This window comes from Nothobranchius furzeri, chromosome 2, assembly GCF_043380555.1.
Source record: "Nothobranchius furzeri strain GRZ-AD chromosome 2, NfurGRZ-RIMD1, whole genome shotgun sequence".
Taxonomy (NCBI): Eukaryota; Metazoa; Chordata; class Actinopteri; order Cyprinodontiformes; family Nothobranchiidae; genus Nothobranchius; species Nothobranchius furzeri.
In genome coordinates, this window is record NC_091742.1 from 87,405,988 (window position 1) to 87,430,926 (window position 24,939).

The following is a 24,939-nucleotide window of genomic DNA, read 5'->3' on the forward strand; positions in this document are numbered from 1 at the left end:
TGGGGTAACAGTATGAAAAAGCAACAAATACATTCCTAATCCCTTTCTGTTATTTGGCTACTTTGCTGGGATATTTTAGCTAATCCAAATTGAATTCTGTGGGTCCAAAATGAAGTTGCTTCCTCCAAAAATTACATCAAACAAGAACTCCAATAAACTATTCTAAAATAAATATAATTAAGTTTTCTCTCTGGAACAGTTTCAAGACATTTTTAAACAGTGTCAACTTTTGGACACAGTAACAAGTATCCATCCATCTACCCATTTTTGGCCACTTCTCCGAGGTCGGGTCATAGGGGCAGTTGCCCAAGTAGGGAGGCCCAGACTTTCCTCTCCCTAGAAAATTTGGCCAGCTCCTCTGGGGGAATGTCAAGGCGTTCCCTGGTCATCTGAGAGACATAGTCCCTCCAGTGTGTCCTGGCCTTGCAGGGGCAAGCACCACCTTACATTGGTGATCTTCTCAGTCCTTACACCTCCAGCAGGTCCCTGAGGTCCAGTGATCAAAGCCTACTGGTTGTGCAGCACCAGGCTAAAGACCAAAGGTGACAGATCATTTGCTGCTGTGGCCCCCAGACTCTGGAACTCTCTCCCCTTGAGAACAGTGGACTCAGTGGTTTCCTTTAAAAAGCAGCTGAAAACTCACTTGTTCAAGCTGGTTTTGGTGTGACCTTCGTCACCACCCTCTCCTTATTCTGCTCTTTTTCTGCCTTTCCCATGATCCAATGATTTCCCTCTTTCTGATTCATTTTCTCTCTTCCTTTCGTTATGTTTTTAATCACTATTTGTATTGTTTGGTCATTTTAAAAACATTTTGTAATAATTGTTTAACAATCTTTTTTATATTTTACTTTTTATGTTTTTGTGAAGCACCTCTTGATTTTTATCTTGAGAGGCGCTATATAAAATATCATTTTCTTTCTTCCTTTAGGTCTTCTCCCAGTTGGACGTGCCTGGAAAAAATCAGCAGGGAGGCATCTAGGAGGCATCCTAACTAGACGCCTGAGCCACCCCAACTGGCTCCTCTTGATGTGGAGGGGCAGCGGGTCTACTCCGAGCCCCTCCAATGATCACGCATCTCATCCTATCTCTAAGGGCGAGAGCCCAGATACAAAACAAATTTTGGCCGCTTGTATCTGTGATCTTATTCTTTGGGTCACTACCCAAAGCTCGTGACCATATGTGACGGTAGGAACGTAGATCAAACAATAAATCAAGAGCTTTGCCTTCTGTCTCAGCTCTCTCTTCACCACAACAGATCGGTACAATGCCTGCATCACTGCAGATGCAGCACCAATCCGCCTATCGATCTCGTGCTCCGTTTTTCCCTCACTCATTAGCAAGACCCTGAGATACTTAAACTCCTCCACTTGGCGCAGGACCTCATCCCTGACCTGGAGAAGACATTCTACCCTTTTCTGACTCAAGACCATGGTCTCAGATTTAGAGGAGCTGATTCTCATCCCAGCTGCTTCACACTTGTCTGCGAGCCTCTCCAATAAATGCCGGAGATCACGTTCTGATGAAGCCAACAGGACCACATCATCTGCAAGGAGTAGAAACTCAATCCTCAAGCCACCAAAACTGATCCCTTCAACAATTTGGCTGTGCCTAGAAAATCTGTCAATAAAAGTTATGAACAGAATTGGTGATGAAAGGCAGCCTCGGCGGAGTTCAACTCTCACCAGGAACGACTTACTACCGGCAATGTGGACCAAGCTCTGACACAGGACATACAGGGACCCAACAGCCTGTAGCAAAGGGTCTGGTACCACAAAAACCCGAAGTAGCCCCCCACAGGCCCCCCCCCAAGGGACGTGGTTGTGCGCGTTCTCTGAATCCACAAAACAGATTAGACTGGTTGAGCTCACTCCCACACACAAGGGAGGTAGAGCTGGTCCAGGGTTCCATGGCCAGGACAAAAACCACATTGTTCCTCCTGAATCTGAGGTTCGACAATCTGTCGGACCCTCCTCTCCAGAACCCCTTAATAGACCTTACCAGGGAGGCTCAGGAGTGTGATCCCCCTGTAGTGATCCCCAATAACCAGTACATTTTTAAAAATACCGTACCCTGCTAGAAGGATGACTGGTTGCCCGCGTCTTTTCCCACCGGTGCTGTTGGGAGTTAAAGGTCTGCAGGCCAAACACACAAACCAGTTTCACCAGAAAACACCCACTCACTGAAACCACAGTTCTCTTTCATCTTGCATGAGGCAACACAGATATGATGACTTCAGGGAAAAGTCCCATTTCCATTAACAAAACACAGAGAACATTTACCCCCATCATACACAAGAAAAAAACCAAGAAGGTATATTAATGCTGCTTGGTTTGGCTCAATCATGGACAATCAATCTGTACGTGGTTGTGGTTGTGTCGCGGACGGTGTTGCGAGTCCCCACATGCCAAAGACAGTGGCAAGTACGGGGTCAAAAGGTGAGCCACACTGGACTGGCTTGTGCGAGCAAAATCAGCCAGCCGACAGGAGCTGGGCTGCAGGTAAAAAAAAACTGTGGTCAGAAACAAGGGTCACACAAGGGTCACAGGGACAAGAGGACAGAACTGGGCAAAAGGTCAGGTTGGCTGGCCCCACCCCTGGATCCACCCCTGGCTTGGAAAGATGGGATTGGAGGAGAACAGAGTGAAGACAAGCCCATCAGATCCAGAAGCCCTCTCGGGAACATTGGAGAGAAACTGAAGAATACTGCAAAAGATGATGTAATGACCTGTGTTAAGAAGAATGCTCCATGTAGTGAAAATGACACCAAATGTTTTGTGTTGAGCTACAAAGTGTGTATCTGGTAAATGACCCCATGACCTTAAGCTGGCCCAGGAAGGGTATATAAGAACAGCTCTGAACAGCAGAGGGAGATTGAGGGAGAGAGCTGGGGCAGGCGACAAGAAGAGACAGAGCAGATTTGGAGGGGTCATCCCCCGTCCAAACCTGGATGGGGGATGACAGAGAAGAGACTTTGGGGGATTCCAAGACAAGAGTTTTTGGGGAGATTCTCAGAAGACAGGAGCTAGTGTAAACTAACTCTTATTTAATCATTTTGAACTAATTCCTCCTTGGGGGATAGCAGTTGTTTTTTATTTACCCATTTTTGTATTTTCTATTTTGTAATAAACTTTTTTGGAAAAGAAACATAATCCTGATTATTTCAGGTTTTCTCTAAAGCTTCACGGTTGGGGGCCCTGGCCATTAATTGCACAGAGGTAAGCACATTAATTATGGGTTCTTGAATTATCAGGACTTACTTTACGGTTTGTGACAGATTAATATAAAGAAACCTTAAGATAACGGGATTGCTTAAAAAGAAGTGAGCTACTACAGAAGGAAAAGTCTTACATATTATTTCACCTTTAAAATAAAAGATATGATTCTAACTTAGGACGCCCAACCCAGGGTCTAATACTATAATACTCACCGACATCCCCATCGAACCCTGATGGATGCACAGTCTCATAAGTTCTAACGGAACTGGGTTTTAACGGAACCGACAAATGGGACGTGCACGCGACAACGGTATCTCTTTTTAGAAATCTAATTAGCCCTTTGATTGACCCGTAATTCCAGCTAACACTGGTTCCATAGAGGTACAAGGCCAGACTTTTTAAAAAAGCTAACTGGTCAGATTTAGAAGTTTGAAGGTCCCATCTGAAACAGAATCTGGACAGATTCTGGATAAAAATACCTGCTATTGTTGATCCTGAAGAAACAGGTGACACATTTTAGCACGATGGGTATATATGATTATGTTTGTTTATGTTTATTTATTTATTTAGCAGACACTTTTATCCAAAGCGACTTACAATTTATAACCTATAGGGCATGTTGTGATTTGTGGGGGAAACCGGAGTACCCGGAGGAAACCCACGCATGCATGGGGAGAACACGCAACTCCACGCAGAAAGACCGCAGCCGAGTTTCAAACCTGCGACCTTCATGCTGCGAGGTAACAGTGCTAACCACTGGGCCACCATGCAGCCCTTAATATATAATCCTTAATAATTATTTTTAATATAAGTTAATTTGTGAAACAGCACACAGAATATTTCTAACCTTACATTAGCTGGTTGGCTAGCTACATTTACTGTAGCTAGTGTGCAAATAAAAAAAAAGCTAAGTTCTGTGACAGTTCTAGTCAACCAGGGTATGGTAACGTCCTAGTTCACTGATATCAAATTAACTGGAAGGCTTTTATGTTTGCTTTGAAAATGAAATTATAGTGAGCACTTGGATAAAGCGAGCTAACCCTTGTTAAAATAACTTGGAATTAGCTTAATGTAGAACCCAAAGCCTGAAACATAGCACTTTTCTTTTAGAACTTTGTAAAAAAAGACAAAAATAAAAAATACTTGTAGCATTCATCCAAAGACATTAATGTAAAATAAAGCCAGATTTGGGCTCAACTGGGGAACACTGGGAGCCATCACCTGCCACACTTCTTCACATGTTCTGGTCCTGCCCAAAACTACAGAGGTATTGGTCATCTAGTCTTGATGCTCTATCTAAGATTTCTGGGACCACTGTGCGCCCGCTCTTTTTGGTGTGGTCATGGTAGAGGCTGCTTTGGACACATACCAATTGGACATGATTGCCTTTTGCTGTATATATTTTTATTGTCCAAATGGAAAGATTCTCACCCTCCAGCCTACAGTCACTGGGTCAATAAAATGATGGCACATATTCCTTTAGAAAAACGTTTTGGCCCAAATGGACCTAACATAAAATTCTTGATTTGGCCCATTTCGTACCTAACCAGAGAATACCCAACATTTTTTCTTCTCACCCTGTTGCTGTTCATGCTGGTGTTCCCCAGGGCTCTGTCCTTGGACCTCTCTGATTCATCATCTACATTCGTCCACTTGGCCAAATCTTTTGCAAACACAAGATAAATTTCCACTGCTACGCAGATGACACCCAGCTCTATATCTCCTCTCAACCCGATGCAGTCTTCCCTCCAGCCTCCCTGTCCAGCTGTCTCTTTAAGATAAAATCATGATTCTCATCAAACTTCCTGAAACTCAACAGCAATAAAACTGAAATTCTACTCATAGGGAAACCCTCCACTCTGAACAAATCTCCCCGCATATCAATTAACATAGATAATTCCTCCATCCTTCCTTCCCCCCATGTAAAGAGTCTTGGAGTCATCCTTGACAGCACTCTACCATTCAAAGCCCACATCAACAACATCATTCACTCAGCCTACTGTCAATTACGCAGCAGCTGACTCCACCCCTCTCTCACTCCTCATGCTACAGCCATCCTCGTACACAGCCTAGTCACTTCCAGGACTGATTGCATTAACTCTCTCCTTTTTTGGTCTTCCCCATAAATCCCTTCATCGGCTCCAACTTCTCCAAAATGCTGCTGCACGGATCATCACTCGTACCCCCTCCAGAGATCACATCAGCTCTGTTCTTCAGCGTCTCCACTGGCTACCTATTGAACACAGAATCTCCTTCAAAATCCTGCTTCTCACCTACAAATGTGTCCACTGTCTCGCCCCTCCTTACCTCTCTGATCTCATTCATGTTGCTGTCGAAATTAAATGCAGTATTATTATTATTATTATTATTATTATTATTATTATTATTACAAGCATTAGGTATGAGAACAATAGCCCCAGATGGTTCCCAGGACCCATCACCAACAACATCCAGGCCTGTATGTATATGGGATGGAAACTGTTGAGTTAACTCATACTCCCATCCGTTCACTTCACTCTCAACCACTCTGTTAGCTACAGCTAATTCGATCAATGAGCCAGTAGCTACTGTGGCCCCAGAAATATGCTCACCATGGCTACCCTGTGCAGAGCTGCTTAATTAAATTTCTCTTCAGGCTGATGTAATCTCCCCTCAATGTTAAAACAAACCAAATAATGCCAGCGCTACTTCAGCGTAGCTGTGCTAATGCTTGTGATTTATACGCGTTTGACGATTTCCCCTTTTATCTGATTTGGGCTTTTTTCCCAGTTAAAACAGGAACAATACCTTCTTCTTTTGGTCCCTTTCTGAGTGTTTTTGTCTCTTTCCATCAGTTTTATTCATCTCCATGTTGCTGGCTCTACTTTACTCTCCACCCACTCCGGCTCTCTATTCAACTCAGTTCAACTCGGTTAAGCAATGAAGCACACTGGCATGAAGTTTAAATGTTTGAAGCTATGATGCTGTAAATAGCATCCTAGGAGCACAAACAAATACCGAAAAGAGAGGAAAGAAGAAAGGAAAATACTTTCCAACAAAGAGGAATTTAACGTGTCTTTTAAAGATTTTCTTCCTGTTTGGGTTTTGACAGATCTAAGTGGATTATGACACACTTTTGCCCTTTTTTGACAACAAAAAACAACAACAAAAAACAGAAATGTGCATTAGGAGTTTAGACGTCTAAAGCAAAAGCACAAACACATACAGGGGTAAAGGAAAAAGTGTTGCGTAACTGTATTTACATACCGAAGAATTAAGATCATAAAACATGCAGAAGCTCTTCTTTTGTCCCAGTTTATCCTTCATTTCTGCTTATCGCGCATGTTCTGACTGAAGCCTCCTGTTGTGTTGGAGACTTTGACTGATCAGATTAGTAACGCTTGGTGTGGATTTGTGCACGTGCACTCCTCACTGTCTTAGTCAAGTGTGCATGTGTCCACCAACCAACAGCCTGGCGGAGCATTTGTGAAACTCGGTGAACACAAACAATTATTGGAAAGGAGATGGAGACACGCACGCGTGCAGAAAAAACTGTCGACGAAAACACCACTGATTCTCAGTGTGTGTGCACTTGTTCATCTATTCTTATGAGGACTAGCAGCTGAAAAGCGAGGACATTTTGCCCCATTCTAAATACTTTAATCTTCAAAGAGAGTTTTGAAGTTTGAGATTCCTTTTCGGGAGTAAAATTAGGTCAAAGTGAGCATTAGAGTTGGAATTTTGATGACAGAAAAGTGAAACTGAAAGTACAGAACAGAGAAGGTCCTCAAAAAAATCCAAACATCCATTTGCATTTGCAAGCCTCTGTAATTGAGAACACGTGTTGATAGATTAATTAAAGCAATAATTCACTTGGATGCAATGAATAAACCATGAATGAAGGTCAATATATTATTCAGCTGCAGCAGCAGTCTATTGAGCCACAAATGTACACACAGAAACACACACAACAGCACAAGCTTGTGCGGCCGTCTCTATAAGGACCCTGCATCGACTTTCTTTTCATTCTGGACAATTCGTTTTGCCTCATTAGGGCCCAGGCGTTGGTCCAACAGGACCACTGGTCCCAATAAAGCAACTGTTTAAACCAAAAACACAAAAAGGGTCCCAGTGAGATAGAACAACAACAACTACACACAATCTATTTATCATAGAGTCTAAGCTCAATGTATTATTGAGCAGGACTGCAGGTATCAGAGGCCCGAGGACAGAAAAAGACTTTTAAATGATTCAAACACACACACACACACACACACACACACTTGGAACGGTCCAATTTCGGCAGTTTTATAGAATTCAGAAGGATAAACTGATAAACGGTTGTTTATCATGATCAGAGGATGGATAAACAAGACAAACACAACTCAGGAGAGGCCTTTAGGTCTCACACCCACTTTAGAAAACCTACTGCTTTTTACTTGTCTTGCTCGCTGAGAAACCTGTAAAACTTAATTTTTAGAAACGTTTGGTCACTCTGAGTTTCACTTGCACGCTGAACATGAACGTTTTCCTCAAGACCCGTTGCCCGCATTAACCGCAGAAATGAAACAGACGGAAAAATGATCGGGTCAGAAAAAGCCACACAGGTGGGTTGCAGGGAAAAGTAGTATTCATGGCCCCGCCCATCTTGGCTAAAGACTGAGGAAGGTTGCTGTTGGTTTAGCATCAAGGAGAGCACGTCTCAGCTAGTAAAAGCTAACTGTTAGCATTAGCAACAAAACCACATGGCAGAACTCCTCCGAGTTTGTAGGTTTTGCTTTTCTTGCTTTTCTAAAAGGAATGAGTCACAAGGCATTCGTTTATACCATGGACCACTGCAAATGTGTTGAGCAGATTTGTGAACCTCTGATCTGCTCTTTAATCTGCCACCGAGATGGTTTCACGGCCCTACAACAACTAACTCTAAACACGAAAGAAGAAAAGAAAAGACAAAGGGAGGGTGGACTTTATGCTCGCTTCTCCAAAATCACTGCAAGAATTTCATGAAAAGTGTTCAACTTCTAAATTGTGATGCTCCAAATCGGTGGTGTCCAGACCCATTGTTTGAAGCCAACTATCCAGCATGTTTTAGTTGTTTCCCTGCTTTCAAACACCTGAGCCAGTGGTTGAATCGCTTGTTTAGTCAGCCACTGATTAAACCAGGTGTGTTGAAACAGAGAAACCTCTAAAACGTGTACGGTGGTGGCCATTGAGAACCAGGGTTAGACAACACTACCCCAAACATTTCCAAAAGATTTCAGCAAATTTTGTACAAGATCAGATTTATGACTGGGTCATGTTCACTTTTTTCTACCTAAAACCACTTAAATCAGGTATCGATCGGGTTCTCTGTCGCTGAAAGTATTTTGGTTTCAGCTCTCCTTGATGTTTTAACTTTTCTAATTTTCCTGCTTGACCTTCATAGACCTTTCCACATCGGTACTCCCACACACAATAGTCTGCTGGTTTTCAGTCTGAACCACTGTCTCTGAATAAACTACCAGTGGTATAGCTGCAATGGCAAATTTGGAAAACAGATTTGCTTAAAACACTTTTTCATGCCTCTTAACAATGTTCTAAAATAGTACAGCTATGTATAAATTGTGGAGTTTAAAGACGTGGTTCTCTCGCATTTGTCTAAAAACCTCCACCAATAACACATTTCAGACCAAAAGCAACTATCGGAACTTCTGGTTGTCTGTCTCACTGAACCGCCACACCTCCCTGGGTCCTCCATTCACTACACACTCACGTATTTAGCAGCACTGGTGTGAGAGGTTCTCTGCTCAGTACAGGGGCGTGTCCAGGGAGCGGCCTGGGGTAGCACATGCCACCCTTGGAATCTGATTGACCACCCCAGGTGCCGTCCACAAAAGGCTTGGGGGTAAAACAAAAAAAGCATAACCATTGGTGCCACCCATGCACAAAGTTGTGCCTCACCTGGGCCACCCCATTTTAAAAGAGCTAGACACGCCACTGGCTTAGTAATATTGGAGAAGGAGAAATAGCCTTCATCGTTTGTCAATAATAATTTGACACGATCATGGACAAAAGGATGATGAGTAAACTTAAGATTGCTCTGTCTCTGGAGGATCGCCCTCGCCACCGTGATTTTAAGGATCTCAGGAGCTCTTTTGGTGGACGAATGTTAATGCCCCGTTGTTTTGTACGATCTTACATTGGTTGTTTTTATCATGGTTATAGTTTATAGAGTCCAGTGAATGTGATTTTTGTTTTGTCAGTTTGTTGTTGTTTTACATGTCCATGGCAACTCAATTTCCCCCTTGGTGATTGCTAAAGCCAACCTGAACCTTAGCCGGCTGCTACCACTGCAACTTTAAAACAAACTACCAGAGTCTCAAAAAGAAAAAAACTACAATTGAAGTCACGGACAAGAGAGTTTTGGACCTATAAATGACTACTGGTGTTTATCCAAGCCAACTTTATTCATATAACACCTTGAAACAGTACAGAAGTGACCAAAGTGCTTTTTAAACACAACACACAACGATACACATAAATAAAATACTGTTTGTAATATCTAAGATAAACAGTCTCTCATGCTGAGTTAAAAGCCAAAGCATAAAAACTGGTTTTCTAAAGATTTAAAACAAGACAGAAGACACCGACCTCTTCTGTAGAGGCAGCACATTCCACAGCCTAGGGGGGCGCTACCAAAAAGCTAGCTTAGTGTCCTCCGGCATCGCAGGTTTCCGGATCTGGCAGACGCGTCTCAGGGAAGATACCCAAGGGGAGAGGTCTGCGTTCAAAACCTAGCTTGTTCTGTGAATTTGCTATAACAGCTTTAATCCTTTGAACCCACTGATCAGGCTTTAGTTGAAGTGGGTTAGTAGAAAGGCAGACGAGGTGAGTAAACATCAGCACCTGTGCAAACGCTAAAATAAAAACCATAATAACTAGAAAGCTTTTCCTCGAAGGTTCCAAAGCAGATAACAGGTTTATCCTGACCTTCTTGTGATCTTTAGAGGTTAATCGTTCCTGTTCACGCTTTTGTCTTTTAGTTTCCATCGCTCCTCTTTCATCCTGAGTCGGCTGTTCAAAGTCTGTAATTATTTTGTTCTCCCTCAACATCTCCCTTTGATTGCTGTCATTTATCAAACTGTCACAAAGAACTCAGTTTTTTACATCTTCAGCTCTTTCTCCATCCAGTTTCTCCTCTTTTTCATCCTTCCATCTTCTGTTTGGATCAAGCTGCCAGATTGTTTTTGTTCGTTTATTTCCCCCCCCCCCCCTCTCAACTTCTGACTGAGGGACGGAAGCCTGTGGGTCCAGTTTGGAGTTTTCTCGTTTGACTTCCATCTACTTGTCCCTTTTTCAGCCCTGCTTTCTGCTCTCACCCTCCCACAGGATGTAACGTCCTTCTGTTGCGTTCAGTCAAAAAAGTTAGAAATCCTTAACCACATCAGTGCTTTAACAGCCTTTTGCTGAATTAAAAGGAACTAATTTGTCCAACAGCTTCTGTTTCAGACACAACAAGAGTGGTAATGTACCAACAACATAATCTGACAGCATCCTGGATTTTTTGTTATTGGTACAAATTTGTAAATTACCATAAAAACATCTTAAGTATTAAAACAAATGAATGTGGGGTCAGTTAAAGATTATGGATCACTGAAAATGTCTGGTTTAATAACAAACTTGTCTTACTCCATCAGAGCAAGAGGGACACCGTGGACATGTCTCCAGTCCATCACAGGGACACTCAGAAACCACAATCCAGATAGTTTCGAGTCACCAAATAACCTGATTTACACAGTTTTGGTCCGTGGGAGAAAACCAATGTAATAATATTAATAATAATAAAGACTGCAGCTGGGATTCAAACCAGCAACCTTCTCACTGAGAGGCAACAGTGCTACCAACCGCATCAGCAAGAAGAAAGAAACAGATGTAAACAAACACCAAAACTGGAATGCTGGGATTCGTGGTGCTGAGCTCCAGAGGAACATAAAACCAAACATTTAAACATGCTGTTGGTTGTTTTGTGTTCATGCATAAAGATTTATATTAGATGTGTTCATGTTCTGTTTCCACATAAAATAGTTTTTTATATAAAAGCATATTTAATATTTAAAAACAGATTTACGAACTGAAAATTGGTAATTTGACTCATTTGTGATCATGTCTAAAAGATTTTCTAACAACTTTAACTATATTAAAACACAAGTTATTCAGTAACAAATAATCTAGTGTAAAGGTTGGTTTATGCTTGACCGTGAGGTTCGCACGGCTCCGCGCGGAAAAGTTGCGTCATTTTGCGTCATTTTAACAACCACGCCCCTCCACCGCGCCTCCGCACGGCCCAGAATTTCCGCAATGCGCACCTCGGAAAATTTCAAACCACGCGGACGGACGGACGCGGAAAAACATGGCGGACCGGCAAGAACTAGTATGGCAGAGGTTCGTAAATACAGACATTTGTATGATTCAGCTCTCAGAGATCACCGTGATCAACATGTTGTTAATAATTCTTGGAGAGAAATAGCTCGCACTGTCGGAAAAGACGAGGACTCTGTTAAAAATGCTGGAATGCCATGTTGTAAACAGTAATTTCTACTTCTACTATGGTGTAGTGTTGGATGCATGCCGTAGAGCTCCATGCTGCCCCCTACAGTTTGGGAGAATATTGGCTCACCGCAGAGACGAGCCGCACGAACCATAAACGCTGCAAGTTGTGAAGCGCGTTCCATCCGCGAGCCGCATCACCGCGCGGAAAGTGAATGCGTCAAGCATAAACCAAGCTTTACAGCATTTATGGTTCATGCGGCTCGTCTCTGCGGTGAGCCAATATTCTCCCAAACTGTAGGGGGCAGCATGGAGCTCTACGGCATGCATCCAACACTACACCATAGTAGAAGTAAAAATTACTGTTTACAACATGGCATTCCAGCATTTTTAACAGCGTCCTCGTCTTTTCCGACAGTGCGAGCTCTTCCTCTCCAAGAATTATGAACAACATGTTGATCACGGTGATCTCTGAGAGCTGAATCATACAAATGTCTGTATTTACGAACCTCTGCCATACTAGTTCTTGCCAGTCCGCCATGTTTTTCCACGTCTGACCATCCGCGTGGTTAAAAAATTTCCTAGGTGCGCGGTGTGGAAAGTTTGGGCCGTGCGGAGGCACGGTGGATGGGCGTGGATGTTAAAATGACGCAATTTCGCCGCGCGGAGCCGTGCGGCATAAAATTATGATGTGTAGCTGTCACGGTGTGGAGGGAAGGTGAGGGAGGAAGAGCGGATCTGGACAGCAGCAGACATTTGGTTCCTTTTTAATGGTCAGGAGTGCAGACACGACAGGGTAGACAGATGTGAACATAAACTGACATGTAACGAGTACGAACCGACAAAACCACAAGCAACACACAAGGCGTCTATACACACTGGGATGGGTAATCAGGTAACAAGAGGCAGGTGGACACAATTAAGGAAAACTCAAGGCACAGGGGAGCAATGATGTGACAGTAGCCTGTGTAGCAGCCACATCTCTGCTTTATCTGCTGCAGCGAACGAGGAAAGTGGATAAATGTGGTTTGTTTTGGAAAATCTCCAATCCTATACGGCTCTCACTGTGTCAGCAGCATTGGATGGACACACACACACACACACACACACACACACACACACACACACACACACACACACACACACACACACACACACACACACCAAGGGGACGGAGGCTGATTTATTGGTTGTTCAGCAACATTTCCTTCTTTTATTGATCGTTTTTTACACCTTTTCTGGTTTTCATCACTTATTCCAAACTTTTAACTAATCCTTTTCTCTGTTTGCTTGTTTACATCATTTCATGTTACAACCAACACACGAGTATTCAGTGTTTCCAGTGACTAAAGATGTTTGGCTCTACTTTAAATTAAAACACAAATCTTCACATTTTTAACATATAAATGTGACGACCGGGTGTTTTGTTGAAGAGGACCTCTGGGGTTTTCAAACTAAACGCCCTCCTCTCCACGAACACCACAGCCAGATGAAAGCCAAGGAGCAGCTCAGATGGAGTCCAGTCCAAACTGGGAACCAGTTACAGTCCAGAGTTTTGAGACTTAAAAAAGAACCAACTTCAAGTGTGATGAAGATGTTTTTACACTTTTCTTACTTCTTCAAAAATACATCTTTGAATAATCCACATAAACAACACACACACACACACACCCACACACACACACACACACAACAGCAGTCCACCAACACAAATGCCGACTCTTCTCACTTTCACTCCTCCCTTCCACCGTCCTGCGTTTGGCTTCTTTCTAACACTTTTTTCCTCATTTATCAGCCGCTACCCAGAAGGCACTGCAGAGGTGTTGTGGAGGGTATCAGCCTCTTCCCTACACCTCTCTGCCAGCCAGCTGGACATCATTACTTCCTGCGAGTCAAACAGCCAATCGCGGGGTTTATTTGGTGTTAAAAGGCCACAGCATGATGGGTAAGCGGCGCCATGTGCGTGAGGCAATTTAAGCATTAGGTTAGACCCGCTAAGTTGAAACCTAAAGTTACTTCGGTGTTACAAAACTCTTCACGCCTCACACCTCTGCCTCAAGGACGTTGGATCGATAACGGAGAGAACTTCTGGAGGAGAGAACGGGTCACAGAGGAAACGGGGACAGAAACAAAAACAGGGAGATGACTTTTTCAGACCGGTTAGGAAAAAGAGGAGAAGTAAAGGATGGGGACATGATTCAGAGAGGAGAGCTGGTGTTTGGAATGTTGATGTTGACTATATCTGTATGTGTGTGGCAGTGGTTATTGATCTAAGAGACACGGAAAGTATATCGGAGGAGCCATTAGCGTTGATGGCTCTGGAGAATGCTGATAGGGACCTGCTCGTATTCCTACGGCACCAGGACTCCAAAGCCCGCCAATAAACACCCACCTAACCCTAACCCTACAATCCCACACATAAACACACATCTTAAGACAAGTCCTAGACCTCAGTCTGATCTGAAGTTCACAGGCTATAGTTAGGCTCTGTTACAAGCCAAACAACAGGGACAGACCTATCATCATCGATGCATAATGGGTGCGTTTCACTATCGGAATTTCTCAGTGGTAGCACCGAACTCTCACCGTAACGGCCCTAAAAGACTGTTCTCCGTCCATTTCAGGAACAAACGGAGAATCTTAACCGGTTATGGATTTTTGTAACACGTAACTCTTGTTTTTTAGCACGTCATTCTCGGCACTTAAAAGGAAACTTGCAGAAAAACGTCAATGCACAAGGTTCCAATCACAACTCTCAAAACACAAATCTCTATACGCATCACATTGATTGTGGTTGGCTGCAGAAAATTTAAAGCAGGTCTGGACGACTCCACCATGCAGCAGCTTCAAGATCCTCAAACTTCATCCTGATGCAGCCTGAGAAAGTCACACCATACCCAGGCTCGGAGCTCAGCAGCATCATGTCTGCTTTCACACTTAGGGAGGGTTACAGGAATGAGTCATGATCCAGCCATTCGTCAGCCCGATGAAGAAGGCTTGTTCGGCTCTGAGGACTACTGTGGAACCGCTGCAGATGATGGCTGTTCTTCACACAACTCAGTAACATTCAGGATAGTCCTGAGCGTTGTTCACCAAACAGGAGATCCAGACACCAGCAAAGATAACGACTCCTTGAAGAAACAAACAATGTGATAATATTGCTGCTCCGACAACATTCAGCTTTTCTCTAGGATCAATAAAATATTATGTAATTGTCATGACTCCCTGTCTCTCACCCTCCTCTGCCTCTGCTGCCATGACCTGTTTCCACAGCAACCTCAGCCTGCACCTCATCAACTTCATTCATCTCACCTGTTCCTGTCATCAGCTCATCCCACACACCTGCTCCCTCTGCTATTTAACTCCCGGCCTGCTCTCCAACCAGTGCCAGATTATTGAACGCTCGTTGCCAGTAAAGCCGGGCGGACACTGTGCGACTTTTTCACTCGCAGCGTTCAGCTTCAGCTCAAACTGTACGACTTCCTGGCAGGGCAGATCTCACGAGTCATGCGCTCACACTGCACGACCCAGTTCTCGGATGCGATCTGACTGCTCACACTGTACGTCTGGTAGCAACACGTCGGACCTAAAAATAGCAGTTTTTACACGTCAGATTTTTTTGTCTTGTTTTGCCTGTTGTCCTTCGGGAGTGCTGCAGGAGGACACACAGGGATTTATGGGGTTGGATGAGGAAAACGAAATAAAGAAAGTAAATCTGTGTTTTGTGATCAGTTTAATTTGACATGAACACGACAAACACGCTTTCTTGACAATCTTTGTGAGTAAAAAACGTGTAGAAATAAAAACGAACAGCGTGTGTTATTAGGGAAATAGCGGGCGAGCGGCGTTGATGCAGGATGGCGCATGCGCCGTGAGCGGTTCTGATACATTTTGGGTCGCAGCTGCTCGCAGCGCCGCTTCAACAGTGCAATACCCTCACGAGGGACGAGCAAAATATTAAACACGCCAGAAGTCCGTGCGAGCTCACGATTGCTGATCGGAAGCTGGTCACGTGGTGTTAATCGCCTCTCGTAACCCCCTGTACACTACACGACGCTCGGCGTAAAACTCGCCCTGATCTCGTGGATTCTCGCACGAGTGGAAAATCGGCTCAAGAAAGTGAAAAAGTCGCACAGCGTACGCCCGGCTTTAATCTTCCAGCCTTTCACCTTGCCTGATCTCTGCCTCCGGACCTCGTTTTCACGTCTGACTCCTACCTTGAACTCTGCCTGCCACCACGACCCTCGCCTGTCTTCTACCACGTCTCCAGCCTGCTCCCTGTACCTGCTTGTCTGGCTTTGACCCACGCCTCCTCTCCGACCCTGTCTCCCGCCTCGCCCTCTTTGGTAACACCACATCTAATAAAGACATTTTATTGAACTTTTTACTGTGTTTGGCGTCGTCACGGGTCTTCCAAGTTCTGGTCGTGACAGAAATAGAATGTAACAGAATTCTAACATGTCACATAGATCTAGAACCAGTCATGCTCTGTGAGACACAAACAGGTCCAGATGAACCTGGACAGTGAAGCCAAAACAAGACTAGTTTACTTCCTTGTACACGTCCAAAGAGGAGCTGGGAGCGACTTGCTTTTCTCGTGCAAAGCAAAACAAATGCTTCAAAGACAAAAGAAGACACCAGTGGTTATGAAAACATCTTTAAGGTTTCTTTGATGGTTACAAGAAATAAAAGTGGATATCTTTTCTTTCTCCACTTTCAAACTGAGGGCTGACACTCCTCAGCTCTTATTGCTTTCCTCCAAAAACTTGTTATTGGAATTTCCTGGGACTATCGACCAGGTGTCAGAGGAGGGTCAGCACATTTCAGATTCACAGCTCCATCGTGTTTCAGATATTTTATCAGAAAACATTCCTGCTTGTGCTTCAGAATCCAGCTTAAAAGGACATTCATACGTGTGAGTGCTCAAATCCGGCATCTAGCTGAGATGATAGAAGCAGCGATGGATGTGAATGCTTCAGTTTCACACCAGCGACGCACGCACAGTCGCGGCGATTGCTTTAAAAGCCTGCTGTTGTTATTGTAACACTGCTGCAGCACTTAGTGTGCAACACTTCGACCTCCGCCATACAAAAACGTACACACCAGCAGCACGCGCAACAAAACACGGGAGCACAACAACGAGATAAACGGAGGTCACCCAGAGAGACAAACATACAGGAGAGCAACGTGAAAAGAGTGGAAGTAATAAAAGAGCCGGCACTAAAAAGATCTGGAATGGGGGATTAACAAAAAAGAGACTCGGCAAATCAAATGACCGTCATGGGGGGACATAATCAGGCCAGACTGAGAGGGGACAATAAAAGAAAAGTGGTAGAAAAACGGAATGGATCGAGAGGAAGAGGAGCCCGATTCATGCAGGAGCTTATGTAAGTGTACCGAGAGCAACACACTCCCCCTGCTATAACAAACACGAAACACACACACACAGTTCTCACTGTGCTAACACACACACCAGGTGAGGATGGATATAATGATGGGATCAACAAAAAAAAAAAACCCATAAACTCTGAGAAGTTTCAGATCAGCACAAACTCGTGACTGAAAGGTCAAACGGGTCAGCGAACGGAACGCCGGGACAAGTCAGTCAAGAGGATCTTTTATTCCACACGAAGCCTTCAGGTCCACCGTAGCAGATCCATTCTGCTTTTGTCTCCCTGCAGTTAGACATTATTATAGAAATCACTTGTAAGTCTCTTTGGATAAAAGCATCTGCTAAATACATAAAACATAAATGACAAAATAGGCCTTTTTATTCATTTTGTACTCAAACATCCTTGCAGTTTTTAGTTTTCTTTGTCTGTTCCACAGGATGCAGACTGACCCTAACCACAGGTGAATCTTTTAAATGTTTTGATGACGCTTCCTTTTACAGTCCCTTAATTACTAAGTACTTACATGGTAATTACATAGTAAATTAAAGTGTATTATTGCTTCTGAGTTCCTAAACAGTTATTACAGTGTAACTCAGGTTCAATTCTAGTTTTTATTATTATTAATAATTTCCAGTAAATACTGCTTTACACAATAATTACACTTTATTACAATTATACACTTTAATTACATTATAATACACTTTAACTTACCATGTAATTACCATGTAAGTACTTAGTAATTAGGGGACTGTAAAAGGAAGCGTTACCGAAAAAGGTGAGTTTTGTGTAACTAACGTCTGATCTGCTCATCAAGGGGCTATGGGGGCGGTCCCAGCGCTGCGGTGGAGTTACGTTTATCTAGGACATAACTTGCTTTTTATTGCGATCGAAGCCGCGCTCATGAAGCAAGCGTGGCGGTACGAATGCTGCAAAATTCCCACGATGCCATGCTGCCACGGCGCTTTCAAGACACACTGTGGTGGCAGAATGACACTGATTTGCCGGCATTGGTGTGTCTTCTAAAAAGGGCTTGTGATGAAACAAATGCTGCTACAAAGGCATGTTCTCACGCGCTCTCTTTGCTCTAGTGACCAGGAATTACTGGTGGTCCCTCGTTCCAAATGCAAATCTAGGGGAGATCGTGCATTTGCGGTCCTTGCTCCAGCTTTGCGGAACGGTCTACCTTTGACTGCTAGGCTGGCACCTTCCTTCCAGATTTTTAAATCACGTCTGAAGGCCCATTATCATGTCCAGGCATTTTCACCACTGGGGTCTGCAATTTTGTCTTGATTTTGTTTAACAATTGTTCTCATCTGTTTTTAATGCTGCTTTTTTATTCTGTTTTTATTTTTTATAGTTTTTATTGATGCAAATGCCTGTTTATTGTTGTGTTCAGCACCTTGGGCTTCTGCTAAAGGTTGTGGAAGGTGCTCTATAAATGAATGAATAAAATAATTCAATCAGATAATTTATTATAAACTTTTATCTACAGTCACCCTGTATTGTAGCTGGATGAGGAAGTAGCTTCATACGACAGGATTTGGAGTCAAATTTCCAGATATTTGGGCATCTCTCCTCTGATTGGCTAACAGCGATGTGACTCTACCACTGACTCTGTTTGCTCTGCAACATTGATGTTTTCTCTCCACGTATAACACAAATCTGGAGGAGTTCTGCTGTAAGGTGAAGGTGCTAATGCTAATGGTTAGCTTCTACTGACTGAGACGTGCTCTGCTCTCTCCTGGACTCTAAGCCAACAACAGCATTCCCTGTTGTGAGGCAAGTTGGTTGAGACCATGAATGTTAGGTGACAGTGTGATGTAGATCTGTCAGACTTTTCTAATCCTGGATTTTAATCATCTATTTTCTGTCAGAAGCTAATGCAGGAGATAGGTGTTGGAGACTGTTTTCCTGAACAGTGGCAGGGGTGAGGAGTGAGCACCACCTCACCCCTGCCACATGGACCCAAGGGATAAACCATCAATCCTGCTCAATTGTCAACTTTCCTCATGGGGTCACCCATTCGGACAGTGGGAGGGTTACTAAACGTTTTTTCAGTGAACCACACCTTTAACTTTGTAAGAACAATTGGGGATCACAGAATGGCAGTACCCCTGTATTTAAAGGTCTGGTACCCCCCCCCCCCACACACACACACACACACTCACACTCACATTTGTTTCATCAGCCTCCCACCCTTCTAATGTCTTTTAACCCCGACAGCTCTCCCTTCCTCCCTCCATCCATCCCAGCTGCTCTCTTGCATCGCACTATCATCCCCTTATCCTTTCCTCCATGTCTTATTTTAGAGCCTTGGTGCTGCCGTCTTCAGAACCGCTTTTAAACAAGACTTTTAGCTTTCTGTACATTCAAAGATCCAGTCTGAGAGAGCTGCAGCCAATCAGAGCTCGCAGCGGGAAGCACCGCTGAACCGGCAAACAGCGGGAATACCAATGGCTCCTCCCATCGTTCAGAGCCGAGGTGGGACTGAGGCTGAGTTAGTAGATTATTGAACTTTTCAAATGACTTGACAATGAAAAGGTTAAAAACATGTATTGTATTTTAAAGTTGTGGTTGACTAAAAAATCATTTCTAAAATGTTTATTCTGAATATAATCAGTAACTCATGCAGGCTGAACATGAAAATAGTCTCCTACACCTATCTCCTGCCTTAGCTTCTGATAGAAAATACAGGTCCTTCTAAAAAAATTTGCATATTGTGATAAAGTTCTTTATTGTCTGTAATGTACTGATAAACATTAGACTTTCATATATATTAGATTCATTACACACAACTGAAGTAGTTCAAGCCTTTATTGTTTCTAATATTGATGATTTTGGCGTACAGCTCATGAAAACCCAAAATTCCTATCTCAACAAAATTAGCATATTTCATCCGACCAATAAAAGAAAAGTGTTTTTAATACAAAAAAAGTCAACCTTCAAATAATTATGTTCAGTTATGCACTCAATACTTTGTGGGGAATCCTTTTGCAGAAATTACTTCTTCAATGCGGCGTGGCATGGAGGCAATCAGCCTGTGGCACTGCTGAGGTGTTATGGAGGACCAGGATGCTTCGATAGCGACCTTAAGCTCATCCAGAGTGTTGGGTCTTGCGTCTCTCAACTTTCTCTTCACAATATCCCACAGATTCTCTCTGGGGTTCAGGTCAGGAGAGTTGGCAGGCCAATTGAGCACGTAATACCATGGTCACTAAACCATTTACCAGCGGTTTTGGCACTGTGAGCAGGTGCCAGGTTGTGCAGAAAAATGAAATCTTCATCTCCATAAAGCTTTTCAGCAGATGGAAGCATGAAGTGCTCCAAAATCTCCTGATAGCTAGCTGCATTGACCCTGCCCTTGATAAAACACAGTGGACCAACACCAGCAGCTGACATGGCACCCCAGACCATCACTGACTGTGGGTACTTGACACTGGACTTCAGGCATTTTGGCATTTCCCTCTGCCCAGTCTTCCTCCAGACTCTGGCACATTGATTTCCGAATGACGTGCACAATTTGCTTTCATCCGAAAAAAGTACTTTGGACCACTGAGCAACAGTCCAGTGCTGCTTCTCTGTAGCCCAGGTCAGGCGCTTCTGCCGCTGTTTCTGGTTCAAAAGTGGCTTGACCTGGGGAACGCGGCACCTGTAACCCATTTCCTGCACACGCCTGTACACGGTGGCTCTGGATATTTCTACTCCAGACTCAGTCCACTGCTTCCGCAGGTGCCCCAGGTCTGGAATTGGTCCTTCTCCTCAATCTTCCTCAGGGTCCAGTCACCTCTTCTCGTTGTGCAGCGTTTTCTGCCACACTTTTTCCTTCCCACTGAGGTGCCTTGATACAGCACTCTGGGAACAGCCTATTCATTCAGAAATTTCTTTGTGTCTTACCCTCTTGCTTGAGGGTGTCAATGATGGCCTTCTGGACAGCAGTCAGGTTGGCAGTCTTACCCATGTTTGCAGTTTTGAGTAATGAACCAGGCTGGGAGTTTTTAAAAGCCTCAGGAATCTTTTGCAGGTGTTTAGAGTTAATTAGTTGATTCAAATGATTAGGTTAATAGCTCCTTTAGAGAACCTTTTCATGATATGCTAAGTTTTTGAGATAGGAATTTTGGGTTTTCATGAGCTGTGTGCCAAAATCATCAATATTAGAAACAATAAAAGGCTTGAACTACTTCAGTTGTGTGTAATGAATCTAAAATATATGAAAGTCTAATGTTTATCAGTACATAACAGACAATAATGAACTTTATCACAATATGCTATTTTTTTAGGACTTGTTGAATATCAAACTCTAGGATAAGAAAAGTCTGACAGATCCATGTCACACTGTCACCTAACATTCATGGGTTCACCCATCTTGAGTCAAAACGGGGAAGGCTGTTGTTGCATTAGCGTCCAGGAGAGAGCAGATATTGTCTCAGCTAGTGTGAGCTAACTGTTAGCAGCTTCACCACACAGCAGAACTCCTCCAGGCTTGTGTTATTTGTGGAGATAAAACATCAATGTTGCAAGTAAGTGGTAGAGTCACGTTGCTGTTATCCTGTCTGGGGCGAGATGTCCAAACATCAGGAAAAAAGACTCAGAATCCTGTCGTCTGAAGCTCAGCTCAGCTGTGATGTCACAAACTTGCCAGAGGTTTGTGGGGTTTCTTTGCCCTTAGTTCTGCCTGCAAGGCATTCACACCTACTAGAGACTACTGCAAAAGTATTGATTACACGAGTAAGCCACTGCTTTAAAGAATGAAGCCTGTTGTGCTCGGACTAGACCGTAGCTTCAGTTAAATCAAGCTCAGGTCATTCAAGGGGAAATTTAGCTAAATCACAGAAGTAATGATGGAATGTCTGTGTGAGCATCTCACTTTTAGCAGCTGCTACATGAAAAGTTGATCCTGTCGTTTATTCCCTCATCTCTTTTCCCCCAGCCGGGCCACAACCAGTCCCCATAATTCTGCAGCAAATATGAAGCCAAAAAGGAGGTGGCAAAAATTGCAGTTAGCTAGTAGCTACACTGGTTCATTTGGTTCCAAACCTGTTCCAGACATAACAGCCCCACCCTCAGCTCCACCTCTTTTCCTATTTTTGGATTGTCTGGGCATGACGGGACCTGTGACACGGTCAAAATGGCGGTGGTGACCCATTTGGGCACAAAGACGTATAATTCGAACCTATGGACACGAATTGCCCAGTATAAATATCAATGGTCACAATAAAACATAAAAACATGAAGCCGATGATGATCTACACCACTCGTTCCGAGGTTTTCAACATCATCAATCATTTATTGAATAAAGTCTCCATAGAAACCAATAGAAACAGCTGAAAAACCTTTTCTTTTTAACCTGAAGCTTTATCTTTAAGTTTCCACCGGCTGCTCCGCCTGACGTTTCCTTCTCTGATTTTTACCTTCATAACCTCCTGTCCTCCAGAGAGGGAGGGAGAGAGAGAAAGAGAGAGAGAGAGAGAGAGAGAGAGAGAGAGAGAGAGAGAGAGAGAGAGAGAGAACTTCACGTCCTGCTCTTATGCCTCCTCCGGTCCATCTAAGCATCATCTCTGTCATTCCTTGCCCCCTCCTCTAACTCCTTCCTCTCTCTGCAGCTTTCATCTGTCTGCCAGGATCTTTCTGCTGCACCGAGCTGGAAACAGCAGGGAACCAACATGTAGATGTGAAGGGAGAGACAGAGCTCGCCTTGGGCTTTCTCTAACGGGACTGTTCAACTCTATCCCATCATCTTTCTCACTCATGAGCTGGCTTGATCCATTCACTTCTTTATTTTCCTCTCCTTCTGTCCCATTAAACCTCTCTCATGTGTTTGCTCTCTCACCCTTCTTCCAGCTCATTATTTCTCTCAGCGTTATTCTTTAACTCTCTGACACTCCTCCTCTTCCATCTCACTCACGCACTAACCCGCTCCCTGATCTCCTTATGCTCTCTTTCTGATTCTGTGAACGTCCTCAAACATTTTCTTCCTGCTCTGACAGGACCAATGAGGGACACGTGGAGTCTCTCAATTCCTCACACACAAGAACACACACTGTGGGAGTGTGTGTGTGTGTGTGTGTGTGTGTGTGTGTGTGTGTGTGTGTGTGTGTGTGTGTGTGTGTGTGTGTGTGTGTGTGTGTGTGTGTGTGTGTGTGACAGAGAGAGAGAGAGAAATGTCTTTTAAAAGATGTAACTAGGGCAGAAAGTGCCTGCGTCCGTCATGCTGAAACAGCTGCAGGTTTGACTCCCATAGAATGAACCTCTCATTCATAACTTCCATCATACATGATAAAAAACCCATTTTACATGCATCTAACAGTTATTTGTTTTTGCAGGTTAACCTGCATATTTAACACGTTTTTCAGTTTTCTGACACATTAACTAGATGAATGTCACATTAAAAGGCCATTGCAAGGGACACCATTGTGCATTTTATAGGATATGCTTCCAGCATTTTAATATAATAAAAAAAAACCACACACAAATAAAATATGTAAAAGGCGTATATGGCTTTGATTTAGATGTTATTTCTACAAAATAAAAAAAAATGTTTCAATAGAGAGGGACTTGAATTAGTCAGACAATAGAAAACATCTTTAGGCAGTAGAACTAGCTTTGTTTTTACACCAAATCAAGTGCTAGTCCATGGGTTGTTAAGAGGATGATTGTTCTGAGTTTAGATGTGTATTATCAGGTTAAAGGTCATAAGGGGTCTTGGAGGAATTTCCCCTACACAGAGAAACACATATTTAGCCTAAATCCAGACCAGCTGTAGCCAAAAAGTAATGTTCTGCAGTCTGTCTAGCCACGCCCCATTGTAGCTTCACCTGGTCTACCATTGGACCGAAGAGACTTAGGTCAGGCCAATCACAGCGCTCTATGTTTGTAGAAAGCAGGTCGAAACCAGAGCTTCAAAAATATATAAATATGTTTCAAACAAACCAAAAAAGGCTAAGCTTAGCTGCGTATTTAAACAGAACATAACGAATCGAATGCCCGCTTTGAGAGAATCTCATGGTACACTAGCATCACTTCATAGCTGTTTCGTCAACATACAGTTTGATGTTTTTTTGTTGTTTTGTTTTCCACTTTACTGTTGCAGTCATGGTCAAACTCACAAGGTCCAAAGCTGATGCACAATGTGCCAAACCACCCACTCCATGCGTTCACGGCCACTCAATGACACTTTAACACCACTTTAATGCTTCGTAGAGGTCAGAGAGAGGTCACTGTAAAGTTTCCATATCAGTTACTTATTGTAGACAATGGAAAACAGCCGAGCACGTAAATGAACATCTCACAGCCACTCTGGTCACTACGCAACCCAGAACAACGTCTATCATGCTGGCTTTATTCTTCGGCTTGTATGGTAAATTGTGTCAACAAGTTTGAACTATTCATACACCCAAGCCCAAAGATTCCATTTGTTAATGAAGAAAACAACCAAACTCCACTCTGCATCAAAGACCATAACCAAGATGGCCCCTACCTCTTTCTGGTGGTACTTGATGGCGAGTTTAAGCTTGGCTAAATCATGGCATTGTCTGGGGTCCAGCTCCTCACTCTGGTCGTTGTCTCTGTGGTTCAGGATGGTCTCCAGTTCTCTCGAACTTCTGGCCTGATCCAGAAGGTCTTTGGCGAATCGTTTGCACTGCTGTGACAGCTCCTCGTACTCCTGACGAAACTCATTCTCCACCTGAAACGTGGGACATGTTGAATGTTACAGAAGCAGCCATAAAGCTTTTTAAACTAAAAGGCATCACTCGGCGTAAATGCTGCGGAAGGCCTCACATTGGTAAAAAGGCACGTCTACTCCTGTAGTCTAGAAGGAAAACCTGCCA

At 43.5% G+C, this 24,939-nt stretch overlaps 1 protein-coding gene across 2 annotated transcripts in view; it reads right to left on the reverse strand.

Annotated features, from left to right (window-relative positions):
* The window catches only part of trpc5a (transient receptor potential cation channel, subfamily C, member 5a), a 206,315-nt gene that overhangs the window by 67,024 nt on the left and 114,352 nt on the right, over positions 1-24,939 (reverse strand). For both annotated transcript variants that reach the window (XM_015946058.3, XM_015946059.3), the window contains exon 8: positions 24,588-24,794. In XM_015946058.3, the coding sequence (XP_015801544.1) occupies positions 24,588-24,794 (207 nt within the window). The remainder of the gene's footprint in view (positions 1-24,587; positions 24,795-24,939) is intronic.